This window comes from Myxine glutinosa, chromosome 3, assembly GCF_964187855.1.
Source record: "Myxine glutinosa chromosome 3, kmMyxGlut1.1, whole genome shotgun sequence".
NCBI classification, from domain to species: domain Eukaryota; kingdom Metazoa; phylum Chordata; class Myxini; order Myxiniformes; family Myxinidae; genus Myxine; species Myxine glutinosa.
This window is the reverse complement of record NC_136263.1, coordinates 189,959,873-189,987,381: the sequence shown is the minus strand read 5'-3', so window position 1 is coordinate 189,987,381 and position 27,509 is coordinate 189,959,873. Positions and strand designations below refer to the sequence as shown.

General features: G+C 44.3%; 1 protein-coding gene across 5 annotated transcripts; it reads right to left on the bottom strand.

Moving 5' to 3' along the window:
- Nucleotides 1-204: 204 nt before the first annotated feature.
- On the bottom strand, nt 205-27,509 carry LOC137422947 (uncharacterized). Of its 5 annotated transcripts, none has more exons than XM_078774897.1 (7): nt 27,113-27,509; nt 24,672-24,754; nt 21,609-21,677; nt 18,852-19,003; nt 17,474-17,534; nt 14,598-14,833; nt 205-1,929 (listed from the first exon to the last, which is right to left on the bottom strand). In XM_078774897.1, the coding sequence occupies exons 3-7, from the start codon at nt 21,618-21,620 to the stop codon at nt 615-617; spliced, it is 1,776 nt and encodes a 591-aa protein (XP_078631023.1). In that variant the 5' UTR covers nt 21,621-21,677; nt 24,672-24,754; nt 27,113-27,509; the 3' UTR covers nt 205-614. The 5 variants fall into 5 exon arrangements, with proteins under 5 accessions (XP_078631023.1, XP_078631025.1, XP_078631021.1 ...); XM_078774899.1 differs by having other exon boundaries at nt 21,599-21,677; nt 27,113-27,249; XM_078774895.1 differs by lacking the exon at nt 24,672-24,754.

Here is a 27,509-nt window from a genome sequence, read left to right as displayed (position 1 = left end):
CCGATTATTTTATTATTACGATTAAACGTAAATGAAACTAAAAATGGATTTTAGCATTTCAGGATGAAAATGCATTTCAAATTGTTACCTCTCAAACCAACAGCTCCTGCTGCCAAAAAAATTAATAAATGAATAAACAGTTAAAGTCAGAAGGAAACCAAAATATTTTAGTACAAAAAATAAATTAATAATAATCACATCTCGTGCGTTTGAGAAAGGTCGCTTTTTTATTTGAAACAAAGCATACATTTCAACTGTTATCCCATTCTATCAATCATTCTGTTTGCGATACCATTAAACATTTGAGCAAGCCAGACACCTCATGGGATTAGCCGTCTGAACAGAAATTATTTAAGACCAACAAACTTGCCATGGCAGCTTCTTTGCAAAAGTGGAATTCTCCATGGACCTTGATTAGCTTAGAGAGGACATGGCTAGGCAACAAGTGAGGACGGCTTTCAGCCTCATTCCACCCATACAAAGGAATTTATTTATTTAAAAAAAAAAAAAAAAAAAAAAAAAAAAAAAAAACTAGAAATGAGCCTCGGACAAGGAAAATAAAAGGACAATCCATCCATATGTACACGATGAATGAACACGGCTCTGGATCAACATCACTCGCCATCTAAACCCTGGCTCCAGCTCCTATCTGCACGAGGTGCTGGTGATCCACTTCTGCTTCGTCCTTCACTGCCCCACGGCGATAGTGCTCCACCCCTACGATTATCCTGACACTTTCCATGCCGGAGGCTATGAGGAGCACTTGACTTCTTTTCCGCATCAGAGGAACTCAAGTTGGCACCATGCTTATGGTGCTTTTCACCGTTACCTTTGCGTTTCTTCTGTCCTTCGGGGCTTTTGCCGTGCTTTCCATGGGATCGCTTGTGGCTGTGCTTCTTCAGCTTGTCGTGCTTCTCTGTACTCCGGCTACGCTTTTTGCGCTTTTCTCCGTCAATCCTTTCTAAGCTTGGACTGCCGCTACGGCTACAGCTCTGCTTCTTGCTTTGTTCATGCGAGTGGCGATGCAAACGCTTCTTCTCTTTCTCCTGGTTTTCATGAGAACGACTACGCATTTTCTTTGCCTCCACAGAGCCGCTACGGCTTCGTTTATCACGACAGTCACCATATCTGGCATTGCGTTTCTCAATTGCCAGTGGGCTCGGGGTGCGACTGCTCCCACTTCGCTTTAGGGAATCTGGTACTTTTTCATGACGAACAGGCCTCTCTGGTGTCTGGCTGGGGCTGAGGCTGGCGCTACGTTTCTCAAGTGAGCAACTTCGGCTGACACTACGCACTTGGTCAGGCTTCCTGTTGTGTTCGACCGAAGCACTGCGGCTTAGGCCATGCTTAACTTGCTTTTCGGTGGAGCCACTGTGGCTCTCTCTGCCTTTTCTATCACCCCGTTTTCCATCACCAAGAACAGTTTCATCGTGGCTACGACCAGCCTGAAGTGACCTGCTTGTTCCTCTGCTGCGACTCCGGCTGTGCTTTTGCTCTCTACGTTCATCTTGTTCTCTCCTCATCCTCCGATCCTCCCGCCACTTGCGCTCACGGCTGCTAGAGCGTCGCCAACGCTCTATAGAATGGTTGTCACGTCTCTCATTCCTTCCCCTTTCTCTCCTCTTGTCCCTTTCTCCATTTCTCTCCCGGCTCCTGCTTCTGCTGTTCCTGCGCCGGTCACGAAGAGCACGTTCTCTCTCCCTTTCCTTTTCCCTCTCCTCGCGCTCTCTTTCACGTTGTTTTTCCCTCTCCAACTCCCTGTCACGACGCTGCCGCTCCCGCTCCCGCTCCCTCTCTCTTTCTTTCTCACGCTCACGCTCCCTCTCCCGGTCCTGCTCTCTCCGTTGCCTTTCACGTTCCCGTTCCAGTTCTCTATCAAAGCCATCTTGCCGTGGAGAGCAGTGAGTGCCGAGAGAACGCTGAGGAGACCTGGAACAAGATGGAAATGCATCTCAATTTTACCAACTTAAGCAGAACAAGAAAAAAAAAAACCAAAAAAACAAAACAATGTGATCATTGTCATCAATCACTTAAGGTCACTTTCCCTTATTATAAAAAATAATAATTCAATAAAGCACTTCAAAATGGCAAATCTGAGGCAAGCAAAAAAGTTAATATGACACATTACCCCAGGCAATGTTAATTTTCAAGTATCACATTTTCACCAGCTATGACAGGTTTCACATCGATCGGTGAAGCGGTTTCAGAGAAGGGATTTTTTTTTTTTTAATATAGACTTTCAAGCTGATATGGCTGCCAAACCACGTGACATATTACCTTAAAAACATGCACACTCTGCATAGGTATGGGTAGGGGATCACGTTTGTGAAGTTTCGTGTTGACTGGATAAGGTTCGATTTTCTATCCAAGATGGCTGCCAAACCACATGACCGACGACATCATTTTCAAACTATATGCAACAATGGTGCTAGATATTTGTAAACCTTTGCATCGATAGGGTAAGCGTTCTCAGAGATATAATTATTTACTATTTTCCTTCAATCCAATATGGTGTTGGGCTAGTGGCTAGGGTGCCGGCTTAGGATCCTAGGATCCTGGGTTCGAATCCCGGTCAATCGCTGAATTAACGCCAGGGGGGTTGACTCAGCCTGTCATTCCTTCCGAGGTCGGCTAATTGAGTACCAGTTCACTGGTAATTCCCTGTTTGTCGTTAAAGGCGGCAAAAAGGGTTGGCGTCAGGAAGGGCATCCGGCCGTAAAACATTGCTTCAAAAAGGGGACCAAAAAACAACAACAACCACGGTTCCCGAAAAAGGCCAACCCCCGCTTTGCGGGGAAAAATGGCCTCTAAAGGTGGTTTTTTTTTTTGGTTTTTTTCTTCAATCCAATATGGCTGCCACACTATGTGACCAATGACGTTTTCGTGATAATCTCTTAATCGCCATGCCTGGTCAATGACACATGTAAAGTTTCGAATCAATCGATTTGGTGGTCTGGGAGAAGATGCTTTTTCAAGGATTGAGGTTAAATCCAATATGGCTGCCAAACTATGTGACCTATGATGTCATAAATTTAATATTTCAATACAAATGGGTCATCGATCATGTGCATGCAATTTCAGATTTTCAGGATAAGGAATTCGATTCAAATTTTTTTGGCTGGTATACCACTTCACCTATGATATCATTAGCATACTTTTGTGTCCCCATTGGGAGTACTTGACAATGTGCCAAGTTTCAAATTTCTCCATTCAGCGGTTTCTGAGAAAGACTTTTTAAATTATTTGCTTTTAATCCAAGATGGCTGCCATACCACTTTATCTATGACGTCACAATTATCGTAAAAACATTCTGCATGGGTGTCACTCATACCCAGAAAGTTTCATCTCAATTGGACATGTGGTTGCTGAGAAAAACGAGGTTTAGCCTGTACGGATGGACGGACAACCCAAAAACAATGCCTCCGGCCACCTTTGGGGCCGGAGGCATAAAAACATTTTAAAGGTTGCATAAAACAATTAATTCCAGAATTTACTGCCGTTGACACAGCGTCTATGACAACACCCGATCCAACGTGTTACTTTAATTATTCGTGCCTGTTGTAGATTATCTCTATGACATCCTTAAAACAGTAGCTTTCCTGTTTGAAATGATTTTCAACTTTGAATACCACACATGCAGACGGAGTTAATTTTAAAAAAAAAAAAAAAAAAAAACGCCCCTCTGCTCATGTACAATTGGGACTAATAGAGACTGCGAAACCACAGGTTCGTTTTGTGATTAATGTTCAAAATACAACATTCAATGGGAATTAAATTTTGTCCCTTGATCATGAACTCACATTTGTAGACAAATGGACAGACGACATGCACCAATTGCTTAAGCCCACTTTTCACTTAGTGTGAGTGGCAACAATAAACAGAGCAAACAAATTAGGCTGTGGATGACCAGCTTCCATTCCCATCTGAACGTTGGCACAGCACAACAGGCACAACAATAACAACAATAACAACAACAACAACAAGCATTTTAAGGCCATTTTCCCTGCTAGAGCGGGGGTTAGCCTTGCGGTCCCCATGACAATCTTCTCCATTTTGCCCTACTTTCTGCATCTCCCCTTGTTAACCCCCTTGCCCGCATTTCTTCTTCCACCGTCTTTAGCCAAGTCTTTCTCGGTCTTCCCCATCCTCTACTTCCTTCTACATTCATTTCCATCACTCTTCTCAAACAGTCACTTTCATCCTTCCTCAACACATGATCAAACCATCTCAACCTGTTCCTCTTCACAGCATCCATCACAGGCTCTATTCCCATCATCTTTCACAATTCATCATTTGTCTTCCTCTCTCTCAACGATACTCCGCACATCCACCGAACCATTCGCATTTCCACCCTTTCCAGCCTACGGTGCTGCTCTACGTTCATTACCCATGTCTCGCTCCCATAAATCATAACACTTCTCACACATGCAGCATACACCTTTCCTTTCAGCTTCAACGACACTCCCATCTTCATCAGCACGCCACTCAGTTCCCGAAACTTCTTCCATGCACATCTCACTCCAGCAACCGTTGCCAAGTCTGATCCACCTTCTCCATTCAGCATGTCTCCAAGGCAGCAAAATATTTTCACACCTTCAAGCTTCACGCCGTCTCCATGATCCAACTCAACATTTCCTCCATCTGCAGCTCCCTCTGTGCACACCTTACATTTGAATGTAGCTGCCACACTGGTTAATGACCCTCTCAGACCACGACATTTTTGATGAACCCACTTAGCACACATTGTACATTGAATGGAGTTCACTCCGACACCCTTCCTGCACACAGCACATGGCCACTTCCCAGTTCTTTCCACCTCACCGCATGCTTTACCACTTGTTATCACCTTCGTTTTTCCGATATTCACCTTCAGACCTTTTGTCTCCATACATTCCTTTCACTTGTTCATCTTTTCCTTCAGTCCATCCATACTTTCCGCAATCAACACCAGATCATCTGCACACAACAACTCCCACGGTAAACCCTCCTTTACGTTCTGACGTACAGCACAACAGGTACGTAAAGACAAAATACAGTAAAAGATGTGTTATCCAGCACTTTACAAAACGGCACATTCTACCAACACACGACAGGGATGTCAATCAAGTTGTTACCTCCGCCACCAAATAGTCAGGTTCACTATGTTTTTTTCGTTCAAAATCATGGTAGATTAGCAAACCTATACATTTTTGGAAACGTTATTACATGGAAAATCTGAAAATCAATGTTTACATTTGCCAATTCCGACCAATTCGATTCGACCAATCGACCAATTCGACCATTCGACCAATCGCTTCGATCGACCAATTCGATCGATTCGATTCATCGAGTTCGATTCGATCGACCATTCGACCAATTCGATTTGCCAATCAATTTGACCGACCTTTGCTTGTGTGGAACGGACTGTGAAAACGATGCGGACTATATTGTCGGATACGACACACAGGACAGTGATGACGAACTCTAAATGGCATATTCTGTAATCGTGTATGTTTGATGCCATTGACTGCCTGTGTATATTTTGTCATTGACTGCCTGTGTAGATGTGAAGTTATACGGACTGCATGTGTATATATGATTTTGCTGACTGCCTGTGTATGTTTGGTGATATGAATTATTGTGACACATTTTGATGTTATTAACTGCCTGTACAAAATGATAACATGTATTTGATTATGCAACTTATCGCGAATATAAAGACAGTATTTTGTAATTCAAAACCTTTGATTCGTGTCTTACCATTCCCCATAGCACTAATTTGATACTTTCATTGGATTCCTTGTCCCTGAAAATAAAGGTTTAGTATATATTTTAAAGTTTTTAGGGTAATTAGAGGCAGAAATAGAACAAAATATGTATTTTACAGTGGCCATTTTGAAAATCCAAAATGGCCGCCATACAGGTATCTCTCCAAATGTAAACATTGATTTTTAGTTTCCTTATGCTATTACCTTTCCAAAAATGTATAGGTTTGCTAATCTACCATGATTTTGAACGAAATATAATTTATTGACATAGTGAACCTGACTAAAAGGTGGGTGGAGGTTATGTTTTCACCCCTATCTGTTTGTTTATGGACAAAATGTCTCAAAAAGTTGCGGACGGATTCTGACGAAATTTGGCAGATATTGCGTATGACACAAGGACGAAATGATTCGATTTTGGTGAAGATCTGGATCCGGATCCGGCTACCAGAATTTGAAAGTGATTCTTCACCATTGCGAGATAGGGCCAAAAACTATACAAAGCAGGATATGTCAAAAAGGTTGGACGGATTTGGACAAAACTTGGTGGATCGGTTGGGTGTATGACAAGGACAAATAGATTCGATTTTGGTGAAGATCTGAATATGGATTCAGATATGAGGATTATTTAATTTTTTAAGTGATTCTTCACCATTGAGTGATATGGCCAACCAGGCGGAGGTATGCTCTCCACTGAGTGCCGTTGAAGTTTACACTGTTGTTGTGTGCAAACAAAGTAATAGTGCTATTATTTAATCTATTTTTCATATGTTGTGTTTTTTCTCATATGTTTCAAATTTCAAACATATATTCATATGTTTTCATATGTTTCACATATGTTGTGTGCAAGAGACGAGATGGAAGGGAAGTGGTATGAGAGTGGTGAAGGGAAGGCAGGGACAGAAATACAAGTTTGTGTGGCAAGGGTGCCCAGAGGGTAGGCATGGTCTTGGTGTCCTGTTTTCTGAGGAGTTTGTAGACAGTGTGGTGAGTGTGACGAGAGTGAGTGAAAGGTTGATGATGGTGAAAATGATGATTGGAAAGCTTTTGGTGAACGCCATCTCGGGATATGCTCCACAGGTTGGTCGGAGCGATGAAGAGGACAAGTTCTGGTGTGCAATGGAGAAACTGACGGAAAACGTGAAAGATGAGGAAGTTTTTGTGGTAGGAGGAGACCTAAATGGACATGTGGGAAGGAGTATGGATGGTTATGAGGGAGTTCATGGGGGTTACGGATATGGTGTGAGAAATGGAGAAGGTGAAAGGATTTTGGAGTTTGCTGATGGAGCTGATTTGTAATACTCACTTCCAGAAAGAGGATAATAAGCTTGTTACATACACGTCAGGTGGGTCGACGCCAACCGTTGACTACCTGATGGTGCGTATGAGATAGGGGGCACCCCCGGGACACATAGGTGATCCCAGGGGAGGAGGCTGCTTCACATCACCACTTGGTTATAAATAAAATAATAACCACCTTTAAAGGCCATTTTTCCCCGCAAAGCGGGGGGTTGGCCTTTTTCGGAAACCGTAGTTGTTGTTTTTTGGTCCCCTTTTTGAAGCAATGTTTTACGGCCGGATGCCCTTCCTGCCGCCAACCCTTTTTGTCGCCTTTTACGACAAGCAGGGAATTACCAGTGAACTGGTACTCAAATTAGCCGACCTCGGAAGGATGACAGGCTGAGTCAACCCCCCTGGCGTTAATTCAGCGATCGACCGGGATTCGAACCCAGGATCCTAGGATCCTAAGCCGGCACCCTAGCCGCTAGCCCAACACCAGGGATTTGGTTGTCTGCGACATAAGGGTGAAAGGTGCGAGGAGAGCTCGGCGGGTGAAGTACCAACCGAGAATGAAGGTGTGGAGGTTGAAAGAGGTGACAGTAAGGGAGGCATTAAAAGAGGCTGAGTATGGTAGAGGATGATGTGGTTGAGCTTGAAAGTGGTTGGATGTCAATGAAAGACAGTCTGTTGGGAGCCGTTGGTGAGGTATGTGGATGGACAAAAGGACCACCAAGGCACTCGGAAACATGGTGGTGGGATGAGGAAGTTGGAAAGAGGATTGACGAGAAGAGGAAGAAGTTCAAGGAGTGGCAGAAGGCGAAGGGTACGGGGGCAGAAAAAGCAGAGAATGAAAGTTATAAGGCAGCCAAAAAGGCTACAAATAAAGAGGTAGCAAAGGTGCAGGAGGCATGCAGGAAAATGTTCGGAGAACACTTGGATTCGGAAGAGGGTCAGAGAGCGGTATTCAGGATTGCAAAGCAGATAGCGAAAGAGAGGTGTGATGTGATGGGGGTGAGTTGCTTGAAGGATGAAGTGGGGCAAATCGTTGTGGACCCAGATGGAATTAAAGGAAGATGGAAGAGATATATGGAAATGCTGTTGAATGCAGAGAATGAATGGGATGACAACATAGAGAGTAACCCAGTTTTAGGACCGGCAGAGAAGATAACTGAGAAGGAAGTTGAGGAAACGATAAAAGCAATGAAGAGTAGAAAAGCGGGAGGGCCGACGGGAGTTGTGGGAGATATGTTGAAGGCAGCAGGAAGTTGGGGTGTGAAGAGAATGACAGAGATCTGTAATCTGGTGGTGAAAGAAGGCCGCATTCCAGTGGATTGGGAACTGAGTACCCTCGTCCCTCTATACAAGGGGAAAGGTGACCCTCTGGACTGTGGCTCGTATCGAGCAATAAAGTTATTGGAGCATGGAATGAAGGTATTGGAAAGGTCACCAAAGGAAAGGTCATTGGAGGTCATGGCTTTTCGAAGCTGTCCATGCGCTCACGCTTTCGAAGTTAAGTAATTTTTCACAATTGTGTTGTTGTCGAAACTGTATTTATCTTTCGGTGTGTGTACCTGTAGTGTGTCCTTCGTAAGATTCTGTATGCAAAATCGTCGGTTAATTCGTGTCACGTATTTTGAGGCCGAGTTGGCTACCGTGTCCTACCTTGAGGCTTTGTTTTCCTCTCAGCAGTCCGTCGAGTGTGCTGCAATTACTTTCGTTCTCGGTTTTTGTCCCAGTCTTTCACCCCATACTTCATTGTTTAAAATCTCAACTCAAAAAATATACATATATTTCCTTCTCTGTTCTTATTAGTTTATTCGTTGTTCTTATTTGTTCGTTCGTTCGTTCTTCGATCACGTGTTTCACCCCCATTTCCATTTTCCATTTCCGCAGATAGTTTTCACTGCTCAATTTTAAAATGTTTAAACTTTCCCCTGAAGTACTGTATTCTGTCGTATATTATAACACCTTTTTCTTCTCCTTCTTCCCTAAAAGGGTGCTTTCGACTTGCTCACCAAATCTATTCATTCCAAAAAAAAATTCCATCTCTTGCAGTTCCTCTTTTCTACATTCCCGAAACTCCTGCACTCCACCCCTCCTCCAGCGTCCTCAAACGTATTTTTGACTCGAAGGTCACAATAAACTCATTTTGCAATAAATGTTCGTTTCCCATTAATCGTACACTTTTGAAAATCCAATCTCACCCCTCCCCTCCAAATCTTCCCCATCACCCCTCCCTCCAAAAGTTCCCCATCACCCCTCCCCTCCAAAAGTTCCCCATCACCCCTCCCCTCCAAATCTACCCCCTCGCCCCTCCCCTCCAAATCTTCCTCATCACCCATCTCTTTCAAATCTTCCCCCTCCCCTCCAAATCTTCCCCATCACCCATCCCTTTCAAATCTCCCCCCTTGCCCCTCCCCTCCAAAGCTTCCCCATCACCCATCTCTTTCAAATATTCCCCCTTGCCCCTCCCCTCCAAAACTTCCCCATCACCCCTCCCCTCCAAATCTACCCCCTTGCCCCTCCCCTCCAAATCTTCCCCATCACCCATCTCTTTCAAATATTCCCCCTTGCCCCTCCCCTCCAAATCTTCCCCATCACCCATCTCTTTCAAATATTCCCCCTTGCCCCTCCCCTCCAAATCTTCCCCCTTCCCTCCTAAACTCCCTCCAAACCCCACCCCGCCCCCCCCCCCCCCCCCGAGACTCTCGCTCGCTCCTCCCCTCCTAGACTCCCCTCTCACCCCTCCTCCTCCTCCTCCTCAAAGCATCCTCCCCGCTTCTTCCCCCTTCCAACTTTCACCTTCATCTCCCCCAACCTTCTGCCTCGCTCTTCCCCCTCCTCAAATAACACCTCACTGTGCCTCACCCAATCACCATCAAACCTTTTGTCCGCCCCATTCTTCCCTTTCTCCAAGCTATTCTGAAATCTCTGACACACCTTCAACAGGTCTCCCTACCACTTCCTCCTCTTCCACATCTTCCCCTACCCCTCCCCCCCCCCCCGTTCTGTATACGATGCTCCCCCTTCCTCTTCATTAACGGTATGGACCTCAAACATCCGGGGCCTTCGCTCAAACATGACTGATCTCTCCATACAGGTTGCTTCTGACAAACCACACGTGATCCGCTTAACAGAAACTTTCCTCCTTCATGATGTCTCTGATTCCTTGGTGTCTCTCCCAGGTTACTCCCTCCTCTGGTATGATAGACCTGAGCCTCGTCCTGGAGGTGGGGTTGCTATCTTTATAAAAAACTCTCTTCCTCACTCGCCCTGCACTGCCCTCTCTCCACCTCACCCCCAGGAATACCTCTGGCTACGGCTTCCCCTTCGCTCCCACCTTTTGTTCATATGTGTGTTGTACTGTCCACCAAACAGTGATGACTCCATCTACATCTCACTGTCTGATAATATGGACCAGCTTCTATCTACCCATCCCAACTCTCTCTCTCTTCCTCATATGTGGTGATTTCAATCGTCACCATGCCAGTTGGCTGGGCGTGGGTACCTCTCTCACCAGCCATGGCTCCTCAGCAAAGGACTTCTGCGACTCACTGGGACTGACACAATCTGTCAATTTCCGGACCCGGATCTCAGTCAACGGAGCATCTTCTATTCTGGACTTGGTTATGACTAACTTCCCTGAAAATGTCTGCTGCTCTTCTTCTGCTCCAATCGGCTCATCTGATCATGTGCTTGTTAAAGTGGACATCTCTCTGACCATTCTCAGAGAGCCTCCTCAGCGTCGACGAGTCTGGCATTTCACTCAGGACAACTGGCACGGTCTTCAAGCAGCCATCAATCATCTGGACTGGTCTCCCATCTCAACCGCCTCTGACATCAACTCATCCTGGGAATTCTTCCAAAGTAAATTGCTCTCTCTCATGCACAGGTTTATCCCAACTAGTCTTCAGTTGTCATACCCTTCCTCCCGTCCATGGTACACGGAATCTTGTGGTGAGGCTGTTGCCCAGAAACAACTTGCCTTCGTCTCCTGGAAAGAAAATCCAACAGAAGGAAATCTCATTTCCTTTCATAAAGCCTGAAACAAGTGTGTGTCCACCCTCAGGAGAGCCAGGAAACAATATCTCTCCGTTTTCAAAACCGAACTCTCTTATCTGTCTCCCTCTTCCAAATCCTGGTGGCGTCTGGTCAAATCTGTTTCTGGTGTTTGTTCCCCCTCCATCCCCTCCCTCACCTCAAACGGCTACACAGCTGACTCCACACGTGAAAAAGCTGAATGCCTCAACTCTGTGTTTGCCTCTAAATCTTGTGGCACAAACCCATCCCTCTCTGTACCCACCGTACCCAGCTGCTCCTGGACTCTGTGTCCTTTCCTCCTGACAAGGTGGAAACGTTTCTGTCAACCCTCGACTCTGATTCTGCAACTGGACCTGACGGCTCTCTGTCTCTTTGCTGATGACTCCACTCTCTGTCGCTCCATTCCTCATCCCTCAGATCGGCAGTCTGCAGCCTCCTCACTCTCTGCAGAACTGGACAAAATCACAGACTGGGCAAACAAGTGGAACATGTCTTTCAATCCAGAGAAATCTCACACTCTTACGATGTCTCTCCGAAAAGACCGACTGGACAACCCTCCTATCCACTTTCTGAATAATCCTCTCCAAGAAGTTCTGTCACTCAAGCTTTTGGGTCTCACTATCTGCCATGATCTTTCCTGGGAAAACCACATTTCAAATCTGGCCTCCAAAGCCAGTCGCTGACTGGGCATCCTCCGTCGTGCGAAGTCCTTCCTTGGCACGCCTGAGCTCCTCACTACAAACAAGGCTTTCATCCGCAGCTCAATGGAATACTGCTCTCCCCTCTGGGCTGGTGCTCCTGCCTCACACTTAGCTCGTCTTCACGCTGTTGAAACCAAAGCGTTCAGAATCATTGGAATCTCCCGCGATGAAGCTAACTCCGAGGGCCTTTCACTCACTCACCGCAGGCAGGTTGGTGGTCTTTCCGTCTTCTACCGACTCCTCTCCGGCCTTGCTCCCCCAGCTCTCTGGGCTCTGTCCCCCAAATATTGCTACAGGTCGCACAAGATCTGCCTGCAACCCTCTTATGGTTAAACTGCCAAAATCAAGACTCTCTGCTCACCTTCACTCCTTCATTCCTCTTTTCTCCCACCTCTGGAACAAACTTCCTCACTCTCTTCAATCCCACTCCTCCCTCCAGGTCTTTAAAACAGCTGTTCACCACCATCTCTTATCTTCCCCCATCCAAAACCTTGATCTTTTCTACCCCGGCTAATTGCACCCCAAATCCACCTTTTTGAAATACCAACTTCTTTCCTGGAAGTCCTTGGTGTCCTTGTGTTTTATACTTCTCCCACCCCCCCCCCCACCCCCCCTTCCCACGCCTCCTCCCCCCAAGCCCTCTCCCTCCCACACATCTCCCGATGTCCCTGCTCTCAAATGTTGTGTTTGTGTGCTTCCCCTTCTCTCCCCATCTTGTCTTCCGCTCCCCTTATTATATATTTTGTTTGTCTGTTTGATTTGGTTGTGTGATAAATGTTAGCTCTTTCACGAACCTCGATTCTGTATACAAAAAAAAGAAGAAAAAAGCAAGGGTGTTGGAGGGGAGGCTAAGGAAGAAAGTGAAGATCGACGAAATGCAGTTTGGGTTTTTGCCAGGAAGAGGAACGACAGACGCGCTTTTTATTGCAAGGCAGTTGCAGGAGAAGTACATGGAGAAGAGTAAAAAATTGTTTCTTGGGTTTGTTGATCTGGACTCTGGAGAAAGCATTCGATAGGGTTCCACGCAAAGTATTGACATGGGCATTGAGGAAGTTAGGAGTGGAGGAATGGTTGATCAGAGTAGTGATGGCAATGTACAAAAGAGCACGCACAGCTCTAAGGACGAAGGACAGGAACAGTGGTGAGTTTGAGGTGAAGGTAGGAATGTATCAGGGGTCGGTACTAAGTCCACTACTATTTGTCGCTGTGATGGAGGTGCTGGCTCAGAATGTAAAGGAGGGTTTACCGTGGGAGTTGTTGTATGCAGATGATCTGGTGTTGATTGCGGAAAGTATGGATGGACTGAAGGAAAAGATGAACAAATGGAAGGAATGTATGGAGATAAAAGGTCTGAAGGTGAATATCGGAAAGAAGAAGGTGATGGCAAGTGGTAAAGCATGTGGTGAGGTGGAAAGAACTGGGAAGTGGCCGTGTGCTGTGTGCAGGAAGGGTGTCGGAGTGAACTCCATTCAATGTACAATGTGCGCTGAGTGGGTTCATCAAAAATGTAGTGGTCTGCGAGGGTCATTAACCAGTGTGGCAGCTACATTCAAATGTAAGGTGTGCACAGAGGGAGCTGCAGATGGAGGAAATGCTGAGTTGGATCTTGGAGACGGCGTAAAGCTGGAAGGTGTGAAAACATTTTGCTACCTCGGAGACATGCTGAATGGAGAAGGTGGATCAGACTCGGCAACGGTTGCTCGAGTGAGATGTGCATGGAAGAATTTTCGGGAACTGAGTGGCAGGCTGATGAGGAGGGGAGTGTCGTTGAAGCTGAAGGGAAAGGTGTATGCTGCATGTGTGAGAAGTGTTATGATTTATGGGAGCGAGACATGGGTAATGAACGTAGAGCAGCAACGAAGGCTGGAAAGGGCGGAAATGCAAATGGTTCGGTGGATGTGCGGGGTATCGTTGAGAGAGAGGAAGACAAATGATGAATTGCGAAAGATGATGGGAATAGAGCCTGTGATTGATGCTGTGAAGAGGAACAGGTTGAGATGGTTTGGTCATGTGTTGAGGAAGGATGAAAGTGACTGGTTGAGAAGAGTGATGGAAATGAATGTAGAAGGAAGTAGAGGACAGGGAAGACCGAGAAAGACTTGGCTAAAGATGGTGGAAGAAGAAATGCGGGCAAGAGGGGTTAACAAGGGGAGATGCAGAAAATAGGGCAAAATGGAGAAGATTGTCATGGGGACCGCAAGGCTAACCCCCGCTCTCGCAGGGAAAATGGCCTTAAAATGCCTGTTGTTGTTGTTGTATTTAATCTATTTTTCACAGGCAAAGTTTAATAAGTTTCTCTTTTTGTACCATTCTCTAACATTTAGACAACGGGCATATTTGATTCACCTGCAGACCCAAGTTCTATGGGTGCCGGATAACAACTTTTACTGCACATTATTACTACGTGCCATTGCAGAAAATGCTCTTGCACTGGTTCAGAGCTTGACTTGGACGGAAAATATGCCAACGACAGGAAGCGAGTTGGGTTTCACGGAAAAGCTGCAGTAAAGCTTCTTTTAAAAAAAAATCTTGTACATAAACATGTCGTGCTACATGATCAAAGTTCTGAGCAATTTGCGTAGAGGTAGCAGGCACGAGTCAAGATTGCATACAGGCTGTGACAATTACACAAAACTACAAAAATCACACGCCTACCTTCATAAAATACCGGTGCCATTCTACGAAACAGACCCTTGGACAAAAATAAAAATCAAATAAAATCCTTTGGTTGGAATCTGAGTGGCATTCAAAAAGCAATGATTAAATGCCAGTACCTACCAAATGGGATTGCTTTTTCGTTAAACTGCTTGCATCTGAAGATATATTGTACCTGGGCCGCTGATAGGCAGAGGCCTCCAACCTTGCTTCGGGTTCTCCTGCCATCTTTCCCGTCATCTTTGCAGAAAGCTTACGTGGCCGCAACTTGAGCTTGGCATCGACTTCCTTTTGAATTGGCACAGGAATGCGTGGAAACAGAGTGGAGAACCACTCGAGCTTGGTGAGGAATGATCGCAGCATCTCCCCAATGGTCATGACACAACCGCTTCCTGCCTTCACATCTAGCTCCTGCAAGCATTCCAGAGGGTTAGGGGATGGAGGATGGCAAAGAGAGAGGTGGGGGAAAGGGGCAGGAGGATGAGGACATTACAAACAAAGAAAATATTGCAAAGCAAATGGAACCTACAAGACAGTCATTCCCGACAATCGCAGACACACGAGGCAACACAATTAGCAATGGGGGAGCAAAGGCTAGCGGAAGTTTCTTCGCCAAACGAGGCAGGGAGACATCGCAAGGTAGGGGACAAAAAAAAGGGAAGGCGTTTTAAAGGTGTAGCATGGATTAGCCTGCTTCAAGACCATCCCAAGCCTGCTGTGCCGAGTTGGGCTCCGGAAAAAGCCTCGCCTGCTTAGAGACAGAGCAGGGGGTCGGGGAAGCGGGGCTGGATGTTCTCCCTGCTCTCGTTCCGGCAGAAACACCAGCTCAAGCGCCACTTGCCGCTACACGCACCAATGGCATCTTCACAGCACCTGTGGAAGGCCGGGCGCACAGCCAGCCCACAAAAGGCAACCACACCCCTGCGGGCATGGTGAATACCGAGTGCCCTGTCTATTGGACTCAACCTGATCATGACAATTGCTGAAGTACTGCTGTTTCTTGTTTTTAACAAAAAAAATGTCATGCTAAGTGTCATGGGCTAAGGGTCGTAATAGAGCTGATGCACACGCACATGTACGTTATTGCCGTTACTCAATCACCCGTTACCTCACCTCAACGAGAACAATTATGCTTAGTCTGTCTCCCCTTATAATGCCTCTATCCATATGCCTTCCTTGAAACTGTTCAACCCACTCAACGTCATTAGCAGCAGCCATTCATTAACACAGGACCTACTTCCTATTGTCTAGACGAGCCCAAATACATCTCTGGAATACAAACAGCTTGCTGAGTGTTGAGCATTTCCAGCACACAGCAGTCTTAACTTTTTTTTAAACTATATACTATATATTAAACTAAGTCTCATCAACAAGCTTGTATATAAATCAAAGGGATGACACAGCCAATGTATGGCAGTGTACCTTTAACACAAATTACAAGAATGATAGTAGGAAATGGAAAAACCACATACGAGGTGTGATCAGTTTGTTTGTGGCCCACCAAGGAAAGCACTTATACAATCACTTTTATTTCACAACAATCTCCCTTCCTGGAAATGCACTTCATCCATTGGTCCTCTCGCTTGGCCTTCCCCATTCTGTAGATCTCCTTGTCATGCCCCTCTAGGACGTCCTCTACAGCTATCACAACCTTGTCGTTATCATAGCTGTTCCACTGCAGAGCTTCTTTCAGGTGAAGGAACAAATAGAAGTCGGGTGGGGCCAGATCTAGTGAGTAGGGTGGATTTGACAGAAGTTCATAACCACAGTTTGCAGCAGTAGCCACCGAAAGTTGGGCTGTGTGTGGAGAGTCGTTATCCTGGAGAAGCAGCACACCTCGCGTCAGTTACCCTTGCTTCTTTTGCTTAATTTTATCATGCAACTGTTGCATTTCATCAGAATGATACTCCTTGCTAATAGTATTCCCCTTTTCAAAGAAGTCTACCATGAACACATCCTCACAATCCCAAAACACAACGGCCATGACCTTTCATCGAATATTTTAGAGGGTGGGGATTGTGTTTCCACTACATGCTCTCTTGCTTGGTCTCGTGGTGAAAAAGATGAACAGATATCTCGGGCTGTGACAATCCGCTGAAGGAAGTCATCTCTCTGTATCAGCATGAAAACCGTTCGTAGCTAATGGATAATGTCCAGACGAGCTCTTTCCCTATCCACTTTAAGCATTCGAAGAACCCACCATGCTGACACCTTTGCCATGCCCAATTTGTATGTGATGATTGATTGAACTGAACCAAAACTGACGCCAGATGTCTCAGCGACGTGACCGATGGTTGCTAGTCTGTCTTTCATCACTACTTCATGCACCTGGTTCACCATTTCTGGCATTGCCACCTCAACAGGATGACCTGATCTGTGTTTATCTTTGGTGCTTGTTCTGCCACCCTTGAACTCAAATACCTGGTTCTTTACCATGGAATATTAAGGAGCATCATCTGCTAATGTCGCTGCAACATCCATATGCGTTTGCTTGGGAGGCAAGCCTTTCTTGTATTGGTACTTTTTCACAGTTCAGGGCTCCAGTTTCTCCAAATTTAGGGGTGCGGGGAGGGATAGGGTGTGGAGGGGTTCCTACTTTTAGTTCACACACTAGAATATTTGAGCATAAATATGAGATTGGCAAGGCATATCACAATAGCAAGGATATATCTTTATATTAGAGAACGAACTTTCATCATCCCACCATGTCTGCAAGTCAGCTGGGCCACAAACAAAGCGATCACCCCTCGTACACAGTAATAGGGCGATGGGTTCCCTCCATCACAAGGAAGGGGTTCAGATGGGAACGAAAACATATCAATATTATTTATCACAAGTCACAAATGATTGTGCAACTGATAAAGGCTCTGCCATTCACTGAGGGTCATGACCACAAAGCTTGTTTGATGGTTCACATTTAATTTAACAAAAGTACCAAAGGGAATAAAGGAAGTTTAGAGCAGAAAGAAAACGATGACAAATTAAGTTAGACAGGTAAAAAGGTTCAGGCTGGGATGGGGTTTTGAATTTTTTTTTACCAGTGTCACATACCTCCTCATCGTCAAGATAAGCCTCAAACCAGTCCCACAGATCCGGTGGGGGTTGGGTGTACCTGAGGAAAACAAAAAAGAAAAATCGTCAGGTTGTGCCTCGGTTTGAACCGAAGGTCAGGTGTCATGGCCCACTTTAGGATCACGATTTATTCTCAGGAGGCCTACAAGTTTTTGTGGGCACTGTGAACCACCACAAATCAGCGAAGCAATTTGTGTTGGGTGCCAGTACTAACTAGAGACAGTGCAACCATGGGATGCAACGTACACCACAGCAAAGCACAAAGTTTATAATGGGGTCGAGGATTGAACGAAGACAAAGAAAAAATAAAATATTAATAATAAAAAGGTGAATGGCTATTCCTAAAATTGCAAGATTCTTTCACAAGCAATAACAGGCTAGCAGGATGGCCTAGACCCTAAACGTAAACACACTCACCTCCAAAGCTGTCCAGCCTGGGTTTGAATGCCAAACCAGCTATAAACTGTCATCCTGGTGTTTGACAGGCAGGGCGATTTATCAGTGTGTGCTTCTTCGGATGGACGTTAACCTGGGCGTCCGGGCTGCCAGAATTAGTTGGTGGACGTTAAAGATCCCACCGTGTCTATCGTGAAGTGAGCGAGCTATCGCCGGCAGCCTGAACAAATTCCAAATTCCTGCCAGAACCTTAGTCGAGCATCAGGATTGGCCAGCCGTACGTGAAATACTTGGGCAAAAAAAAAAAAAAAAAAAATCCCTCGCCAAATCCCACAAAAAGAAGAACGAACAAACAGGAACGTGGGAATAATTGTGGGTATTATAAAAGAAGAATGTCCACAAGCAAAAACAAGAAAGAGCAAAAACTCATATTGTGAAAAATGTGTCAATTGGAACAACTGTCACCAAGAAAATGAATTTTGAAGGGCAAAACCACCCAAAATAATTGAGGTGGAATAATAATAATAATAATAAACATAAGAAAATCAATAGGTATCCATCCTGGAAGGATTGGATCCCGAAATATATTGAACACTTCAATTTCCCCAAAAACTAATTTTAACAATATCTTCCAAGAACCACCTTTAGAGGCCATTTTTCCCCGCAGAGCAGGGGTTGGCCTTTTTCGGGCACGGCGGTCCCCTTTTTGAAGCAATGTTTTACAGCCGGATGCCCTTCCTGCCGCCAACCCTGTTAGTCGCCTCTTGCGACACACAGGGAATGACCAGTGAACTGGTACTCAATTTGCTGACCTCGGAAGGATGATAACAATATCATACAAGGTTGTCAACAAAATAAGAGTAATAATTACTGAAACACACCCTTCCTCCCACACCCGTTTATTTTTAAGGCAGTAAACAGGAAAAGAAAGGTGTGCAATGGATGAGCATCAATAACTCACCGGATATACATGAACCCCAGGCCGCGGATGTAAGGAGAGTCAGGATGTGTGATCAGGCCATTAACCTGTTTCCGTGTCAGCTTCAACGTGAATAACTTGTACAACAGGCAGAACGCCGTAGACACAATACCACCAGTTCCAACGCCTCGTACCTGCCAAATGAGATCAAATTCAAATGTTACCCATTCAGTAAATCACTTGTGAAGTACAGCAGTCATTCTATGCTACTCATCAATCTTTATGAATGAAAGTTCTCCAGGCGACCATGTCAGGTATTGACGACTTTTACTTTGCCAAATAAATAAATAAATAAAATTCTCGTGTTGAGCTAAAAAGGGAAAAATAAATAAATTTCAGCCCCCAACGCAAAGATGATTTGGGGGTTTAAGACCGGACCCGATCCCAAATAGGGGACGCCTATTTTGCATCTATATTGCTATTTTGGGAGGCCAATGTTTTGTTACATTCACATTAAGGCAATTAAAGCTGAACGTTTTCAATCCCAAATAAATTTGACCCAAGCTTTGAGAATCTCCTCTCAAATTATTACACCATTAGACATTTTAAAGTTACAATAATCTCCAAACACAACACTGACATTACAAGATCACCCCGTGCACACCCAAGCAGTGGTGGTGGTTAAGTCAATACTCTTGACAAGTGCATTGCAGCCGTCATGAAAAGCCAAGTAATTTATGTGGTGAAGCACAAAACAGGAGAGTTTGCCACTCTGTTGGAAAACTGCACCGAGCAGTAATGGGAATTGAACAAATACAAACGAGGACAGTGCACCAAGACCTCATCCATTCAACCACCAAGGCGATGCATCCACACAAGTGGTGAGAGAAATTCCATTGTGCAGATTTAAAATTCCAAATTGTATCCTAAAGTATAAACCAAACGAGAAGAATGAGTAAATCTTACTATAATGGAGCAAACGTGGATGTCACCGAAACGAAACTCCAAAATTTGAGAATAAATAGTGGTGGAAATAGCGCCACATTTGGTGGTAGCCGGTATTACAAAACAATCTTACTTCATCTTGTGATGTGGAGTATGACATGTTGTGATCAATAAAATTTCTTTCAAAAATTATAAAGTGCATTTCCAAGAATATGTAGCAGTAAATCCCCCGAAGGTGGGCCGAGAAGGGTACTCCTGCCCATGAGGAGTACCCTGCTCGGCCCACCTTCTGGGAAGATCGGCGTTCTAAGCAAAATGTTGACAAAGAATCACTCCTTAAAAACAACAAGCCGGGATCCATAATTTTTTATTGGGATATGCCAAATCAAAATGTAATAAGTACAAAAGGTGACATACTGCCTTGAAATGAGTCTGAAGTCACACAGTCTCATTTTTAACATCAGCAGAAATACACGTGGGCAGGAATGGCCATTTTCAGGTTGGTAGTTTTACTTAAACCATTCTACTTTGTCTCTGCAAATTTCATTGTCATAAATCGTTATAAACATTGCTTCTAAATGTGATTTATGCCGTTTACAGCAATTTAATTAAATCGGCATCGTAAATATTTGAGTGGTTGTTGTTTGGGATCAAGTCAACTATCCCCAATAGCTATTGTTGATGCACAGTGGTCACCTGGCATGGACCATCAACGTTGACAATTGCAAGCAACAGCGCACGAGGGTTCGTGTTTTGCCTGCTTGAGCGAAGTGCAATAACCCCATCACTGCGTGTTATGCAGCAGATGCAAGGATAACTTGGGTGATGGAGCGCACTCTTGATGAGATCAAAAGTTGCAACCAGAAAATCAGTCCAACGGAAAACGGAGTGAATTGATCGCTGATTAACATGTTAAACTCTCAATGTTGGACAACGAAAGAAGCAGCGATGAGAGTGAATGAATTAATGAATGATCGTTTTAAGGCCATTTTTCCCCGCTCGAGCGGGGGTTAGCCTTGTGGGCCCCATGACAATCATGGTTCCCTGTTCGAGGCAATGTTTTATGGCCGGATGCCCTTCCTGACGCCAACCCTTGGTCACGCTCTTCCGATGCGCAGGGATACGGTGTACCTATTCTAAACCGGGGTACACACCAGGATCATTCATCCCAGCAAGCTGGTACTCAATTTGCCGACCTCGGAAGGATGACAGGCTGAGTCAACCCCCCTGGCGTTAATTTAGCGATTGACCAGGATTCGAACCCAGGATCCTAGGATCCCAAGCCGGCACCCTAATCGCTAAGCCAACACCAGGTTCCAAGTGTCGCTGACTGGTGGTTCCAAGTGATGAGAGTGTCGCTGACTATTCCCGACTGCTTCGTGCTGCCAATGGAAATGCTCTCAATACTGCCAACAGGCATACAACACAAACATGTGTGTGGGGATGCCCAGGATACAAGCTCGCAGTGGAGCTGATCCAACACAAATCACAAGTGATCCAACAGTATATTCGGTTTATTTCACAGGATGACGATGACGATGATGATTTGAAACAAGCTGAAACATAGTTCACATTTCCATGCAAATATTTGAAAATTGAAAGGTTTTGCCATAAACAAAGACAAAAAAAGAGTTTTGTTCGATGCTACAGTGCTGCAAAAAAAGATTTGCCAAACATTTGTTCAAAAAAAACAAACAAAAAAAAAACCTTGATCAATCCTTGGAACAAGATCACCCCGGCCCAATTGCTGAATCACGAGTTAAATTCAAAGGTCATTGATAAAATCCTTGCTAAAAATCCACGAAATGGAGAATGAATGGTGAGGAAAGATAAAAAGCACATACTTCTACTTACCCCGCCGCACATGCCCGTCTGCCCAGCTGTCTTGCGGCTGCCCTTTTCCCACGGCTCCAAGTGGGTCACCTGTTAACACGGTTACACAAGGATGAGAATACAAAACACCTTGAAGAGTTTTCATGACAAAATGTTAATTATCACAGTTAGATTTAAAATATGGAGGGGGGGGGGGGGGATAAGGGGGAACAACGACGATTGCCAAAATATTGGATAAAGGCAATTACCTAATATTACTGAACTTTTGCCCAATATATTGTCTTTTCATTAGTATAAAACTATACTACACCTGGAAACATGTTTTGAATGATTAAAATTTCACACTTCGTATCGGAGGAATCTGCCTTAAAACATAGGATATGGCAATATTATGACAAGGAGTGACTTTCAAATATTACCGTACTATCCTTAAGATTAAAAATAAATATGAGCATAAAAATATATTTTCAATTTAATAAAAGATACCTTTCCTTAAATTCCCTTCCTTTCCTCAATACCTTTCCCCACAGCTCCAAGTGGGTAACTTTTTAACATGGTTACACAATGACCACCCCCCCCTTTTCCTTGATGGATTTCCCCCCCCCCCCCCTCTCTATTGTTCCTTCTGGCATCTTTGTTCCCCTTCTCTATTGTTTCTTCTGGCATCTTTGTTCCCCTTCTCTCTATTGTTCCTTTTGGTCTCTTTGTTCGCCCTCTCTCTATTGTTCATTTTGGCCTCTTTGTCCCCCCCTCTATATTGTTCCATTTGGTCTGTTACATCCTGATCCATTCAGTGTTCTCGCTCTTCCATGAGCCTCGATTTGGTATCCAAATAATGCCCCTGACGACTTTGTCATGGAGGCATTAAAATAAAAAAGGGGGGATGGGATTGCCAAAAGGAGCAGGTTGGGGTCGATTTATTTATTTATTTACTTTTACAGGATATAATGGTACAACCCCAAAATGCAACACCATTCAGTGGCCTTACATAAGTGCATAGTAAAACAATATGTGTGTAAAACAACAAAGTTTATCCCAAATATTAGACAAAAATGTTTCCATCTGAATGTTCTCATCAAGCCTCAGTTGAAATTCACCAAAACCCTATCTCTGAAAAAGCTCCCCGAAACACTCTGTTAGTGAAGGGTTTATGCCACAAACACTGGACAGATGGAAAGACAAGGCCCAAACCAGGTTCGGAAACTTCAACGCACTAGCTCCATTTTCATTCAAGCTTCCTATGACAACACATTACAAAAAAAAAAAGTTTTCAGATTGCTTCTTCAACCATGTCTTGGTTACATCAGACCGTTTCTCACGGTTGGTGAATCAGCAGCCATGTCGGCAGGACATGCATGTTGAAACAGCTAAGGGTCATCGTCCATGCTGTATGTTGGGCGATTCAGCTGCTCAAAGCAATGGCCAGGAAAGGCCTTGTGCACAGGTGGGCTATCATGAAGGTGGAATACACATTTGATAAACATCCCTCAGTGCCTGGATTTTATAGATCGCCACTATTTTTGCACGAGGCTGGTGTAGTATTCTTCCACGATTGCAGTTTCACGAGGCATGTTGCTAATCAGCATTCCCTTGTCATCCTAGAAAATCCAAGGCCATGGTCATGACAGCTTATGGATGCAAAATGAATTGTATCAAAGTGATCTATGTACAAATTCCAGTTTGGTTTCAGAATCGGTGGTGAAGAAATGCTTCGTCACCGGTTACGAGACGAGCAATAGAAATTCCTGGGTCTGCGGTGCACATTTCCAGAGATTCAAGACATGGTAGATGTTGTCGATCACGAATGCTGAGGTTCCGATGGACCCACATTGTCGAGACGTTGGACATGACCAGGTGCGTGTGGACTATGGTGAAAATGCTACCTTTTAAGGAACACCAAGTTCTGTGAATATGTTGGTGACAAATGCAGCAATCCTCCATGATCATCACACCTCAACCACAATTTGTATGTCGGTCAGTTATTGCCCGTCCTGTTCCAGGGTCATAATCAAGGGAGTTGTCTGCAGCTTTAGTCAGCTATCCATTTCACTGGTGTAGAAAAATGTGGGGTGAGGTGGGGGTGGAGTGGGGGGTAGGAGGTGGCATCCCCACTTTCGTGCATTTCTTTACAGCTGGTACCTTATTTGCATAAAAATAATACCTCGATGCTCAACTTTAGTAAAATCCATAACTGTATGATTGGACAAACGTCCGAATATTCTGAAATGTCACATTAATGAAAACAATGACGTACAAGCATACGGATAAGTTAACAAGTAACGAGAAAAGGAAGAAAAAAAAGAAGAAAAAAAACAAAAAAAAACATGCCTCTCGTGTGTCAATGTATACCTTGCTCCAAAACCTTCATGAACCCTCTAGAATGACGTTTAGAATAGACAGGTGGAAGAACGAGCTGTGTCCAACTTCCACACGTTAGTTTTCACAGTTAAAATCCAGGAGGCATTTTAAAACAACCGATTACTGAGTACCTGGTGCTCTTCGATTTGAGACGTGCATGCAGAAAGGGTGAGGGGAGAATTATAAATCGACAGGTGAAGTCGGCATGCACGATTGAAAACATCACAAACTTGAGTAAAACAGGCACCGTATAATCGTACTGACGTTTGAATCTGCGTCTACACTGTTCCAGGTATAATTTTTCATTTGGGTTCAGCGCACTAAACATTTTGGACGTGAACGATGGGATCAAGGGTATTGGTGGACAAAGGCAAGAGCAGAAAGGATCAGCCAATGTGATTGGGTAGGGCGAAGAGGTCAAATGCATTTCAATGTATAGGGTGGTCCACACGTCCTGTTGCTGCCTGCTGGCAAATAACATCTCCGAGCGGTCGCGTCACAGGTACATGACCTATGATGGTACGTGTCACAGGTAGGTGACCGATGGGCACGAGTGAGCACACCAAGGATGAGAACGGAACTGGGTAGAGCGCATACCCCCACTAGGTTTATCTGAATCCACCCACAACTTTTTCAGATATCATGCTATATATCATTTTCGTGCCCATCTCTCAACAAGATGAATAATCACTCAAAAAATTCTCGTATCCGGATCCTGATATTCACCAAAATCTAATCATTCCGTCCTTGTCACACATCCAACCTGTCCATCAAATTTCGTCCGAATCCGTCCACAACTCTGAGATATCCTGCTCACAGACAGAGACAGGGGTGAAAATATAACCTCCGTCCACCTTAGGTGGCGGAGGTAAACAGCGTGCAGTAGCGAGCACACAAGAGGCCCCACACAAACAAATCAATGAAATCTGTTTCTCGGCAGCCCACATTTTGGGGTCAGTTTAAGGTTATTATACACAGAATACATTTCAATAGGGTAAAGAGAAATAAATAAATAAAATAGGCGCGGTTAAACTAGCCCTTATGGTGTCACTATTACAGTATAAAAACGCACGCCACAAACAAATATTAAAATAATTATTAATATAACTAGAACTGCCACTTTATAACTGCTGGCAGTGATGACCGGTTTAGTCTGCCTTCCCGCATGGATAAAACCCCGCTTTCATCATAATTAAACCTACACCGAAAAGTCACATGGCTGGAGAAGATAAAATGTAGAGTTTCTTTTTCTTCTTCTTCTTCACACAATAACATCTACCATGCCTCAAACAGGGAACCATGATTGTCATGGGGCCCTCAAGGCTAACCCCTGCTCTAGCGGGGAAAATGGCCTTAAAACGATCATTCATTCATTTTCATCCCAACCGCACAACCAATCATGTTGAAATTTTAAACACTTATTCTAATCGAGGACATCTACACGAGGTTTAAGTTTCACGTTGATCAATCACGCAGTTCAAGAAAAATTTGATTTTTAATATTTCGCTTTAATTATTTATGGCTGCCAAATCAAACAACCAATCGTGGTGAAACTTGACACACTTATTCCACTTGGCCCCTTCTACATTCCTTTAAAGTTTCACATTGATCAATGAAGCGCTTCAATAGATGCGTTTTTAAGATTCCCGTTGAATTATTAATCGCTGTCAAACCATGTGACCCATCGCAAATTCCAAAAGGTCATTTTAGCACCGACATGTTGAACATAATCGTGAGGTTTCCACTTGATAGCAAAAATGAGGGAGGAGGTAGGTTTTAAAGGTTTATGCTTCAAAAAATCATACCTCCCAAACCACGTGACCTACGTCACAGCTCCCAAACTTTGTTCGTCATCGGTTTGTGGTCATGCATGTAAAATTTGGCAAACCGAGATGCTGCTTAAGAAATTTCATCCTTATTCAGTAATTGGATTAAGTTTTTTTACTTGTCCAATTATGACGTCATAATGGAGGCACCTATGACATCATTAACATATTTTATTCCCCATGGAGAGTTCTTTACAATGAGCCATGTCTCAATTCTTTCTATTCAGCACTTTTGGAGATAGAGGTGCAAAGTTTTTTTGCATTTTCCAAGATGGCGGCCGAAGCACGTGACCGATGACGGCATCATTATTTGTTTTCTAAACTAATTTATTCCTAGATTATGCTCAAGAAATTTCATCTTGATCGGATGAAGTTTTGTACGTGGCGAATGATTTCGAATTGTGACGTCATAATGGAGACACCTATGACATCGATCACACATGCTATTCTGCAATGGAGAGTACTTTACAATGAGACGTGTCATTTTTTTTTTGTGCAGCACTTTTCGAGATATAGAGGTGCAAAGCTTTTCGGTTTTTCTAAGATAGCACCCATACCACGTAACATATGATGTCATAAGCAGCTTTGATTTTGCAGGCCAAAGATCTCCTATGGTAAAAATTTGTGATGTGTCGGGTATATGACACGTCATATTGTTTTGGGGGGGTAGAAAACTGACACGTCTGGTATATGATTCGTGGGGTCTTTTTGGGGTGGGGGGGGGGGGGGGGGTGGGAAGGGATTCTTCTTCCTTTAAAAAAAATAAATCCGAAAGATCAACTGGTATTTGTCTTCTTTATTTGGCATAATCGATACAAAACCTGTTTAGTGATTTCACCAAATAAAGAACTACCATAATCCAACTTGGAAAGCACGAGTGCACGAACAACATTATGACAAGTATCGCTATTAGTATTAATAAACTTCCTGACGTCATCAAGATTAATCGATCTGCCAAACAAGAGAGCGATTGAAGTCACAGTGTGACCTGAGACATCACTCCTGACGTTGAGAGAGAAGATCCTAACCGTCGAAGTTGAAAATATAGGCCCCTAATACCAATAGAATAGAAAGCTGTTCATAGTACAGCCGGGAAGTTTGTGGGAACAGCCGGTTGTACTCGACTTCAGGTTACACTACGTAACAGCCAGGCGGTGACGTCATCATGGTATTTGGAGAGGCGTCACCAGGTCTGGTGCCGATAATTACAGCTTTATATTGAACGAACGAGCGATTCGAAGTTGCGCAACGACGAACACCGACGTTTATCGTGAAATCGCAACGAAAAACAAAGGGCATTTGAGGTTAAAAAGAAAAAAAAGGCGCTTGGGGCCTACCCACTTTGTAGTAAATCTCATCGACAACCTCGTGGTAGGTCTTCAACTCGTACAGCTCCACTTTGAAGTAGGGCGAGGAGAGGATGTTCGTAAGGATGAGCGTGTTTACATTCATCGTCTTTTCGTTTCCCCAAAGCGGCAGCACATTGCCGCGGCCTGGTCCGGCCGCCATTTCGCACACTCAATCACCACCAAAGCGGCGATCCGGGTCCACCGCGTTCAAACGTCAGAAAATAAATTGTTTTTGGTCTAAATAAAGAAACGAAAGATTATTTTGATAAGATATGTTGGTAATAAGAAAGAAATAAATAAAATCCCTAAAATACTTGTTCTAAAAATCCCAGCCTCGTCCCGCGAATTCAGCTTGAAATGGCCGCGAAAAGCATCACTGCGCATGCGCT

Coding starts and splice junctions, on each gene's coding strand:
- LOC137422947 (XM_078774895.1), bottom strand. CDS start 27,280: ATGGCGGCCGGACCAGGCCGCGGCAATGTGCTGCCGCTTTGGGGAAAC. Junction 19,004..21,608: donor AGACGGGCATGTGCGGCGGG/GTAAGTAGAAGT, acceptor CTCATTTGGCAG/GTACGAGGCGTTGGAACTGG. Junction 17,535..18,851: donor CTGGGGTTCATGTATATCCG/GTGAGTTATTGA, acceptor TGTTTTCCTCAG/GTACACCCAACCCCCACCGG.